Raw genomic sequence first — 12,412 nt, 5'->3', positions numbered from 1 at the left:
GTTTTTACATTTTTAAATTTCTATTTAATTCAATTTAATACAATACATGTAATATATTTTCTCTCATCTATGTTCTAACGTTAAGCTTACTGTCAGGTTCATGTCATGAAAACATCTAATCCAATCAGAATCGTCTGTCTCTATTAAGGCCCGGTTATCTGGCTCATTCATTGGTTAGGACTTCATGAATCCCAGGGAAGGCCAAGCTATGTGTTTTGGTGTGGAGAGTGACGGGCAAATCGACCAATCACGTTTTGATTTCAAGTGGGCGGGCAAAAAACAAAACATTGTAAGCCTTCATGAAGTCCTAAGCATGCAACAAACTGTATGCGAGCTGCCGTAAAACACCAAAGACGAAGATCATAGACCGTTAATATTAAGTTTAATACAGTCTAATGGCCCGAATTTCTGCGGTGAGAGTGGTTGAGGCAAATGGCGGAAAACGTGATTGACGTTGTGGCTAGCTTGATAGGGCTGACGTAAAAACTAAATTACTTAAGCGCGTACTCGTGAAGAGCACAGATGGGAGAAGCGCGTGCAGAGGAGCCTGTGCATATGACGCGAACACGAGAAAAATAATGGGTTTAATTATACTTTTACTTCCTGACAGTTTCACTTGTTACGTGAGTATAGTAATGACTGACAGACGACGCCGAATTACATACAATATAATTTCCTAACTAAATCTGAGAGAATGCGAAAACATTCAAATATTTTTTACCTCGCTATACCCGATGGGCAGGGCGGAGATACATTTTGGTAGCCCGACAAGAATTCCCAATAGCCCCGGGACCTCGGGGCTCGGGCTAGAGATTTTGCGAGCCCTGGATATCTTATAACAACAGTTATAAGCCACAAGGAGGTGCACTGAGAACGCAGGGTGCTATATTTACCCTTATGAAAAAGATTAAGGTATCCTACAGCTAAATATATTTCCAAAAAATAAATTAAAGAACATAATTTAAGCTTGTTAAATGCAAATTTACAGCCCCTGTCATTACAGAGCAGCAGAATCTGTATTTGTGTTTATCAGTTAGATTAAAGTAATTTTAAACTTTAAAACTGCATTTAAAGGCAGACAATGCCCATTCTGTAATTTAACTTTGCGTGCTCAGAATTTTAACACGTTCACTGTATGATTTAACGAAATACGAATAGCCTAGTATTATGGATGGAGAGGCATTTGCACTTCAATGCATATTTTGAAGGCCCAGCTGAAGTACCCACGGTTCGCCACTGTTTTATAGGCTACCTCAAAAATGAATTCCATATGGAACTTAGTGAAAGACCATCTCCCAGAAATGTGCAGATGAATGTAAGATGTCAAAAAGGCACCACAGTCATCATTGTTTGTGAAAATTAATGCTTAGCATTAAATGATATTTCATGGTAATGTAATATGGATTTTTTTTACCTTTTGAAAGTAACAAATATAATATGATTACAGTATGTAATAAAATAATTACAGTTATAAGCATTTGTCACTGTGTCTGTTATGTTTTACCTGTTATCAGTGCGTAAACAAATGGTCACTAATACTCTATTCAAAATAGGTAAGAAATAGTTTTGTTCAAACACAGCATAATTACAAAATATGGTTTTGCTGGGTTTTAATTGTTTTCTTATTAACACAAAAAACAACATGACTACCCTTTCTGCTTCCTCCACCAGCCTTAGAGCAGCTGTTCATGTATAACTCCGTGGTAGAGCATTGCGTTTGCAATGCAAAAGGTCATCGTGGGTTTGAACCCCGGGGAACACAAATACTGATACAAATAAAAAGCAGCTTGTAATGCACTTGAAGTTGCTTTGGATAAAAGCGTCTCCAAATGCATAAATATTATATATACACATGATGTAACCCCAGGTTGACCACCGTAAAACATGTATACATTAGGTGGACGGCTTTATCCAAAGCATATACTTTTTATTAGTATGTGTGCTCCTTGGTTATTTAGCCCATAACCTCTTATTTCAGCCTTGTTTGTTTTATTTTTTATGTATATACTGTTGAAATATAATTTGAAGTCATTGTTTTTGTTTTGTTAATTATTATCATATGTATCTGTTCACCTAAATATGAAAGAAACAGCAAGGTAATGGAAGCTATTAGCTGGAATGCATGCCTTTGTTTTCATAGGGCATATTGACCATTTGTTATCTACTCAAAGGGGGATGATCTGGGATGCGTTTACACAGACCCCATCCTGCCGTAATGGTTATCTGATCAAAGGGGGATGATCAGGAATGCGTTTACAGCTGTCCTTTCTTGCCTGACTGTTACCTCTCTTTCATGTTTATATTGTAATCTAAAGGCATTGTTTCCATCTGAAGGGACTGCCCCCTTCGAATGGCTTTAAAGTTAATGCATGTATACCCAAAGTCAGACTTGGTTACTGCAGCTCCCCGAGCTCTATGCTCCGATTCCAAGAACGCTTTCTGCAATAAAGACTACTGCTCGAGGAAATCCAAGTCTCCTGGTCTTCGCTAAAAAGTTTCCAACAATACACTGTAAAACCTAACAGTGTAAGTCACTAAACGAAATGAGTTTTTTAAACTTATTATTTTTTTAAAGTTAATTTCACTTAATAAAAACTGTGATATGAACTCAAAAACTGCAAATGATTAACCATAACTTAAACCAAATAAGTAAGCAACAGCCAGGACACAGATATGAAGAGCTAACAGGTAAGCACTGCAAACTCTTTCAACCTTTTTAAAGCATCTTTAAATTTTAAAAACATGTTGTTTGTCATGACTCTACATTGTAATACTCACCCGGTTACAGTAATTTGTGTAATGTTGGACATACGATGAAACAACACGACATTGACACAGCAATTTGACCTCAGACTCATTTTTATCAGCAGATTAGTGTGGTTTGAGTACACCACAGTTCTGTAAGTGAAAAATATATTCATATTTATGTGTGTTTATTTCTCAGTAAGGACTAACTTTAACTGACTGTCTGTCTGTCTGTTCTCAACCAAACGGTCAATCAAGACCTTTTAAAGGTAACGTTGCCCCATTTATTTGTTCATTTATTATGTTTAGTACACCACAGTTCTTTCAATTGAAAATTAATTCATATTTGTGTGATTTCTTACTGTTAAGCACAAGTGTGTCCCGTGCAAGTTTGAATTTCTCTCAGTAAGGACTGACGGACGGCCATTCACTCATAAAACCTTTTTAAGGTAACGTAACCACATTTATTATGTTGTGAGTATACTACAGTTCTGTATAGGGATGGGCACGAGTACTCGAACGTGGCATCGATGATCAATCACGAAAACGATGATCATGCGGCTTTATTTATTTATTTATTGTGGATATGACGGCATTGGAGGTCTGGTTAGCATTACAAGCGCATGCGGTAGTAAAGGCTGGGTCTGGAGATGCGTGTTTGACGTCGTGTTGAGCTATGCAGACCGGCGTATGACATCAGTAACGTTACCATGCATGATTAAAAAACAAACACATAATTCCGCGCACCCGCCGTGCACGCGGCAACCCCTCAATCATTGCGCGGCAACTCGCCGATCCCGTGAAGCCAGTCACACCTCACATCACTGAGGCATTATGGTTTAAAAATATGCCCTGATTTTCAGAAATACAGTCAGTCAGGTGCAAAAGTACAGCGCCATCAAAAGTTCAATGGGTTATCATCTTATATTTAAACATCAATGTTAAAAGATACCAGAGAGCCATACGAGCATTAACATTACATCTTGACTGAGAACAGGTAAGGGGACGGTTATCATCTCATATTCAAACATCAATGTAAAAAGATACCAGAGAGCCATAAGAGCATTAACATTACATCTTGACCGAGAACAGGTAAGGGGATGACACGCCACAGCTAATCGCTAAAATAATAGCAAAAGACTTAAAGCTGCTTAATGTTATGAAGCTTGTGCTTTGACGTGTTTAAAAGGGCGCTGTTTATGGTGCACATCCACAACGGGAGTTAAACTTTCTGTACATAACTTAGTTGAAGTCTAGCATTTTATGCAGATAGATGCACAATGTACATTTATGTTGTATAAAGGCTTACTATATTTAGAGTGCGTCATATAGAAAGCGTTTTGTGCTTATTAACCCTTTAGATTCACTTCATCACGCAGCTATTCCTATTAGAGGTTTCTGTTAAAAACATTTAATTCATTAATAATCTAGTATGTGTTCATTGTTCTGTCATAGTTTCTTCAAACTTAAGTTTTATTTCAGTGTTTTTAATAAAAATATTTTCATTTTCACCATGACGTGTACGCCCCTTTGATTGCCCTGCCCCAGTTAATCGAGTACTCGTTCTTCAGACCTATGGATTAATCGAAATGAAAAAAATGACATAAATGCACATCCCTAGTTCTGTAAGTGGAAAAGTAATTCATATTTGTGTGTTTTCTCCCAGGTTAGCACGAATGCATCCAGCATAATTTTGGATCTTTACCATTGAGGAGACTGGCTGACTGTTCTCAACCAACCATCATTCACACGTAAAAACTTTAAAGGTACCACGTTTATTTAAGTTGCTAGTATACCACAGTTCTGTTAGTGAAACATTTATTCATACTTTTGTGTTTTCTCACAGGTAAGTATGAACGTGTCTAGAGCAGTTTTGGATCTTTACCATTGAGGAGGTTGACTGACTTTCATCTACCAACCGTCATTAACACAACAAAAACTAAAGAAATGTTGCTACAAGTGGACCTATTCAGTTACTCATTATGCTGTGAGTACACCACATTTTTATCAGTGAAACAATAATGTTTGTGTTTTCTCAATGCTTGGCATAGACAAATGTGACCCTGTGTAATTTGGAAATTTCATGGGAAATGTGAACATCTTAAAAATGTTTAAATGTCGTTTGAGTTAAGGAACAGTACACTGATTTATTAAAAGTGTACAATACACTGAGTCTATTAAATTCATAAAGGAATACTTTATATATTTCATAAAGGAATGTGTAAATCTAATATTAGTTTTAATGTGAATTTGGACAGAAAAGCAAACCTTTGTTTTACATGTTTAAAACAATGTTTGTAAAATAAACGATTGTTTAATAAACTGTAATAATTTTACACTTTTCTGTCATCATTTTTAGGGGTCAAGCCCAGAATGGGCGAAGACCCCTATTGTATCCGTTAGTTTTCTTATTATTATTCTTCCCTTTTCTTTTTCTTTTTCTTCCGCCATTGCGTCTATGGCAGCCCATAGCAGCTTAGATAGGAAAGTTATGAAATTTTGCACACTGATAGAGGATTGTCCAAAAAGTCTCCACAACAAATTTGGAGTCTTAATCTCTAACCCGCTAGCGCCACCAACAGTCCAAAGTTGCACTTACGTTTTTGCTTATCACTTCTGATCCATAAGTCCTATAAACAAAATTCTTGCTTCCTCTGATTCCTTGGCTCAAGACGATTCGATTGGACCCTATGACGTCATTTTCCGTCATGAAAAATTTTCCGCCATTTTGATTTATTAATAAATCCTACTTTTGCGAACTTGTCCTAGAGCTTTTGCCCAATTTCCACGAAAAACGGTATGTAGCATCTGGAGACACTCAGGGCAAAAAGTTATTAAAAGAATTTTGATAAACCATCCCGTTTTCGTATAGCGCGTCAACAAATTTTACGTAGAGAGCAAAAAAACAGGTTTTAGTGTGTATCTTCGCCAATCTTATGTCTATTGATGCCACACTTGGTTGTTGTGATGCCAGTGAGGATCTGAGGGGGCATGCAGAGTTTCGTCACAGCGCCACCTAGTGGTCATACGAAAGTTGTACATGCTTATAACTTTGGCTGTGATCTGTGTTTTTTCACGGGACTTGTTTCGCTGAAGTCCAGAATAGTTGCCTAGTCCAACGTTACCAAACATGCCAGATTTCGCCTTACGGTTAGCCCTGCGCAGCAAAACAGCACTTAAAAAACACGCGAATATCTCCGTGAGCGTAATTCTGATCGACTCGAAAACACCATAGGAAGAACATTGCATTACCTTCTGAACAAAAAGTTCTATTGACGTTATATTAAAATTTTCTTCAGAAATGGCCGAAAATTGCAAAAAACGAAAAATTACCTTTACATATTGTGTTTTTTACACATAAATGGTTATAACTTCATAAAGCAAAGAGATTTTTTCACCAGATTTGATACGCTGATGTACGACCACAGTCTAAGGCTACACAAAAAAAATTGTATGCTTGCACCACTAGTTGGCCTTATAATTGAACACAACCTTTGAAATCAAGCCACCCTATGGTCATACAACTGTTTCTTCAATAAACTAAAGTGTATAGTCATAAAACTAGCTAGATGTAACACAGTTATGACCTGAGGTTGCATGCACAACTTTGTCATTGCGCCACCTAGTGGTTTTGAGATAGAAATATGGTATTTTTGCCTAAAACTACTCCAACAGTACATCTAAAATCTTGGGTCATCATGTATTATTTCTTTCATGGCTTGGAGATCATTGGGGCATGCCAATTAACTCCTTAGCAACCAATTAGGATACCTTATCAACCGTTTTTGCAAGAGCTAGATCTCTGCGTCAGAACATTGTAGAGACAAGGGGGTGGTCTCTTTTGACTCATTAACACCACTGTAACATTTTGTGAGCTGAGAATTGCCACTGCAAGCACCACTCACATTTTCTTCAGTGTTTTAGTTGTCAATGCTCCTCAAGAAGAGAGGGAGAGATTACACTGAATGAAAACACAGTTTTTTGCTGATAACTGTTATATTATTTAGTCTGAAATCAATAGATTTTCCTAGGTTCTTTAAACTGCTCATCCGAATTCAACTTTACTTTCTTCTGTGCCCTTTTTGGCTTGACCCCGGCATTGCTGCTTGCAGCTATATTTATACTAATGTTTGGTTTAAGGCAATCGGTTTCCTCAAACGGTTTAAGTTGAGTTAACTTTTCGGGTTTAATAGTGTAACAACAATGTACAAAATCAAAAAGAGGAAAGCGTATTTTAAGAAACAAAAAATTTAATTGGATCTCATTAAAATCCTCTACAAATTATCCTAAAGGATATTTTGTCGTGTCTTAAAATCTTTTAGAAATATCCTCTAATAGAATCCTATAGGATTTTTTCTAATGGAATCCCATAGATTTTTTGTAATGGAATCCTTTAGGATTTTTCTACTGAAATCCTATAAGATTTTTCTAATGGAATCCTATAGGATTTTCTAATGGAATCCTGTAGAATTTTCTAATGGAATCCCATAAGATTTTTCTAATGGAATCCCATAAGATTTTTCTAATGGAATCCTATAGGATTTTCTAATTCAATCCTATAGGATTTTTCTAATGGAACGGTTCCAAAATATGATAGAAATTCTAATTGGATTCCTGTACAGGATTCTTATTAAAAATCCTATAGGATTTTTTGACAAGGGTCTACAAAGCAAAACTTAATTAAGTGGTAAAAGTCATTTCTGAGGATTTACAAAAACAAAACTTAATCTGCACTTTACTGTTAGCCTAAAGACGTAAATGTTAATAATTTGGAATACAATCAGTAGAGACTTTCATTTTAATTATTTTATTGCTGTATTTTATTTACTATTCGAATGAAGGAATTTACAAAAAATAGCCTGTAGCGTTTACTTTTTGAAAACCTTGCGAGCGTGCAAACCGAAACGCCGTGACCTCGCGCCAAATGTTTTTATTTGTTTAATAAGTACAAACAGGTAAGTTATGAAAAAATTGAGTGTGCGGGATCTGTTCACTTCACACAAAAAGATCTTGGAATGAGATGACTAACTGGTGGTTGAGGAGAATCCCCGTTTCATATGTAAAGCGCTTTGAGCGCTGCAGAAAAGCGCTATATATATGTAACAAATTATTATAATAATTATTATTATAACTGTAGTAGCATTTAGTCCACTGTCTATAATAGCCTAATTTAGAGATCACTTTTTTTAACCTACAACCGACAGCTTTCACCCGTTAAGGTTTGTAAAATGCAGCCAGACAAAAGATTTAGATTTCTTGGACATTTTGCCGACTAAAGCAAAAACAAGTAGCATTCTTACTGAATGAATACAGCAAAACTACCTATATTCCTTACTGAGCGCGAAACAGCAGTGCAGCCATGCAGCCACAGGTGCGGTTCCAGAGTGTTCTACATGGTGCACTAAACTGTGGAGCTGTTACAAAATAGCCTAAATTAAAGCGTTTAAAGTTGGGAATAAATATAGGCTAATTATATTTAGAATACATTAACATATAACTGCTTATAAAGGAATAAATATCAAGGAGTAAATCAATGAAAATTTCTTTATTGATAAAAAAAATTAATTATGCAACTGGTCGACCAATGAAAATGTCAGTCGACAAAGATGGCTTCGACCGAGTAGTCAACTAAATGACTAAAGTTGACAGCCCTACCGCTTACTGTGTTGTATACGGTAATTTAGGTGAGTTGAGTTTGAAAGGTCCAACACTCAACAAAGCTTTTTTTTATCATATAACTGTGGTATGTAACATTACGTGTATCTAAGAGCAACCTCACAAGAACAACAGAAATATACAAAGTTATTGATAAGGATTTATCAGCCGCAGTTTAGATTCTGATGCGCGCTTACTGTGTTGTATACGGTAATTTAGTCACGTCGAGTTTAAATTTTTGTTTCTACTTTACTATACGTATTGTCATTTATGTGTATCATCTTTAGCACCCAGAATCTTTTGTGGCTCAAACATGTGTTCGGCTGCTATTTTTACACATTAATGTTTTTAAAACATTTGCCCACATGTAATGACTAGGGATGGGTATTGTTTGGGTTTTTTTCGATACCGGTGCCAAATCGATACTTTTAAAACGGTTCCGGTGCCTAAACGGTGCCTAAAGCGATACTTTGAAAAAAAGAGTCACAAAAAGATGGTAGATGAAAGTACAGCATAAAACACAATGAAAATTCTAATCTGTTTGTCATAATTTGTTTATTAATGATTTGCCTAAAGCACCATCATCTTTTAAGACCTGCATTCTTGATTTCTTCTTTATAAGATTTTTGATTTGTGAATTAAATAAATCTGCTCAACACTCCACTTTGAGCTCAGAAAAATGTTCTATGATTGGTTGTTAATAATCTGTTCAATGATTGATTAAAGCGGCTGCCGCTCACAAAAAGATAAAGGGCGAGTTCTAATCGAAAGTGATCCTCCCTATTGTCCATTGTCTGCTACTGTATGTATTTACTGTTTACTCCTAACTGTTATTGTGAAGCGTACTTGAGCTATGGAAAGGCGCTATATAAATTAAACTTATTATTATTATTATTCCCTTCGAAGATCAGATCTCTTGAACTCTAGAGAAAGTTGCGCAATTGTGTCTCATAGTGTGGCTAATTAAACACACTTGGCAAATAGAGCAATAAAATACAGCGTCTTTTTCTTTTTATTTGGATCGACTGTTCATGTGACATCCTCTTCGTGAAGTGCCTTGACGCAAAACGGCATTTGGCATTCACCCCAAATATTTTCTCGGCTTGTGAAACCATTCACGTTTTGACGCTTTCTGCTTGTCTCCGATGAACTTGACACCCGTGACTGCCGCGGTCCATCTCAGGCCGATATAAGCCGAAGTACTAATAAAACATTAGTGAGATAATACGTTTTAGCAAATGAAGAAATGAAGAAATGTTACCATATTAGCAAAATAAGCTGCCGTCAGATCAATTGAGGCATTCACACGCTCCTCAGAGGATCTAATTTTCCAAATTGTTCTTTAAAGTCAGAATATAAAAATAACCTGGACATAACGTTATGTTTTTACAAAATTTGTTCGTTTTGTATTATTAGGGATGTGCAGATGAGGATTTTTTCACATTTTAAACTTATTAAACACAGCGCATATTTTAAATGAAAATTTATTTGGCAAAGTTCAAGAGTTGGCTACATTTAATCTTTAACATTAGATTATTTAATATTTACATTTATTAATAAACTATTTTTTTAATGTTTGTTCATTATTACTCTTGACGAAAAACTCAACTCCAATAAAATAGTAGCTCCAATTACAAACTTGCTTATATTGCTTGTTTATTATTAAAACAAATTCAACGGATGGTATCTGCGTTAAAACACAAATAAATGTAAAATTTAATTGACATAATTTTTCATTACTACGAATGCTTATTTGTTCATTTTTTTTATTAAAACAGAACAACAATAAATTAGTAAAATGACTTGCTTATATTAAACAAAACATTTAACAAAAACGAATAGACGGAAAACATTTCACCGGCCCTATAACATAAATAAATCTAAGATCCTTAGATTTTTCAAAACACATGATTGGTTAACATTTTTTTATCAATATAAAGCTACAATAATGTAAAATATGAACAAACTCACCTAAGTTAAGCGAAGAAATCAAACTTGAATCCTATGTATTATATCAAAGCTTTCCGACTTTCACATTCACGTGAATTTAGTAAGTCAGGAAATTATTTACACCATATGAGTGTACTATAATTTAACTAGCGATTGTGCTGTGCTTGTGTGATTATGCTTTTTGCGCTACAGAGAGCAAAATACTTCAGTCAACTGTTCGTGCATTAAAGAGGCACTGAAATGAGGCACCGAAATCTGTGTTCTGATTCGGTCCGGTAGGTACCGCCCATATAGGTTCCGGTGCCATAATGGCACCGCGTTTCGGTACCCAACCCTAGTAATGACGGGTAATGAAGCTGTCCAATCATAGCAGTGGGTGTTTACGTCCAGGTCTTCAGTGCGGCCCGCCCCTTCAAACGAACCATTTCTCCAGACAGCCACTAATCCAGGTTACAAAATAGCCTATTACTTATTGCTTTTGATGTTTTTGAATGTAAAAACCACGCGAAAATCATAAGTAGACATCAGACAACAGTATAAAACAATAAAATCGATAAATTCACCGCCCCTTTAAAGACCCAGATATGTGCTCACAATTTGCCAATAGAATGCCTAGTGGTCCCACAATTTCCCATCAGTATGCCTTTGTCCATTGTGCCCACAGTATGCCCACACTTTCCCCACATATTTGTTTTAATTTGTTTGTGGTAGTATTTTGTATTTGAATTTTAAAACAATTCTGTGTATTTTTGCCTATGATCATATGCATGATAAATGTAATCTGTGGTATAAATAGCAGAACACAAAAGGTTTTCTTTGTCATTAGAAATGCTGTCTAAAAGTGGGACAGCAAGAATAAGTGATCATGAAGGTAATAACCTTAAGCATGCCCCTGGACGATCTGGTGGGGGGGGATATGTTATGGCTGCAAAGCAAACCAATTAAAGAGATATTCGTGTGCCATGTGTATTTGACATAAATGCAACAAATGTGTATTGTTAACTTTTTGTTAGCTGTCGCTGTTAAAAGACGATGCATTTTTAATGGACGGAAGGAAGACAAGCAAAAAAAAATTCCTTGTCCGTGCAAAGTGTATGGAATATTAATCATACGGCTATTCCCTTAAACCACGGGCAAACAAAAGTTACATTAACAACTTTTAACACTAAGTGAGCAGCAAATGTGTGTCCTTACAGCACTTTGTCAAAATATTTTATCAAACAGCCCGTCACTTCCTTTATACAGTCACGCCTAACAATAGCACAACATAGATCATCGCCATGTGAGAAAAACTGCCCCAGATTAGTAACATGCAAACATTTCTTTCTGGAGAGCCTGCTATTTTCAGAGGAGCGGAAACAAATGAAAGAAGAAAATGTTAAAAGATGCTCACATGAGGTCCGGCCTGTGTCTGTGGATGATGGCACAAAAGGCCAGTCCATCTCTGAAGGATGAGGACATGTTTTTAATGTCCACATCAGTGTAACTCTCACACTGGATGCGGCACCATTCCTGCAAAGCTTTTAGAGAGCTCATGCTCCCGCAGTGCCCCTGTACGGTACAGTCCAAAATCAATTACACAAGTACTCTATTCAATCAAAGCTAAGCAGCGATTGTTTACAACTATAAGGAAAAATTTATCCGTTTTTTGTCTAGAAACTCTAAATAAACATCCGACTCCAGAATGAATAACAGTAACGTTTTACGGTCGTCCACAATCAGAAAACTGCTGCCAACGCAGGAAAGACACGAAGGTAGAGAAAGGTCTGACAGCAGAGCTTGGGGGAGTGGAGGAGTGGAGCTCCACTCTCAAGCAGGAAACACGTGACCTTTACGCATAATAAAAGTAGTTACCTTAATCGTATCGAGTAGATTTAATTTTGATCATAATATTTGTACTTTTTGCCAAAGTGATATAGAGACAACTGACCATCTTTTTTATTGTTTTCACTCAAATATTTTTGGGGAAAACATGTCCTTCAACCCCTAGTTTTCTGTATTTAAAAAAGAATTTCTTGAAAGCTACCTTTCCTTCTTTATATTATATGAAAAGCAAATGCTT

General features: G+C 36.1%; 1 protein-coding gene across 7 annotated transcripts in view; it reads right to left on the bottom strand.

Moving 5' to 3' along the window:
- The window catches only part of micall1a (MICAL-like 1a), a 121,812-nt gene extending 109,646 nt beyond the window's left edge, over positions 1-12,166 (bottom strand). For 3 of the 7 annotated variants that reach the window (XM_065239962.2, XM_073815387.1, XM_065239968.2), the window contains exon 1: positions 11,744-12,166. In XM_065239962.2, coding sequence (XP_065096034.2) covers positions 11,744-11,886 — 143 coding nt within the window. In that variant the 5' untranslated portion in view covers positions 11,887-12,166. The remainder of the gene's footprint in view (positions 1-11,743) is intronic. The other 4 variants (XM_073815385.1, XM_065239963.2, XM_065239964.2 and 1 more) reach the window with 3 other exon arrangements.
- Positions 12,167-12,412: the final 246 nt, after the last annotated feature.

This window comes from Paramisgurnus dabryanus, chromosome 7 (genome assembly GCF_030506205.2).
Source record: "Paramisgurnus dabryanus chromosome 7, PD_genome_1.1, whole genome shotgun sequence".
Classification (NCBI taxonomy): Eukaryota; Metazoa; Chordata; class Actinopteri; order Cypriniformes; family Cobitidae; genus Paramisgurnus; species Paramisgurnus dabryanus.
Note: the sequence above shows the minus strand (reverse complement) of the source record. Positions and strands in the feature narration are given on the sequence as shown.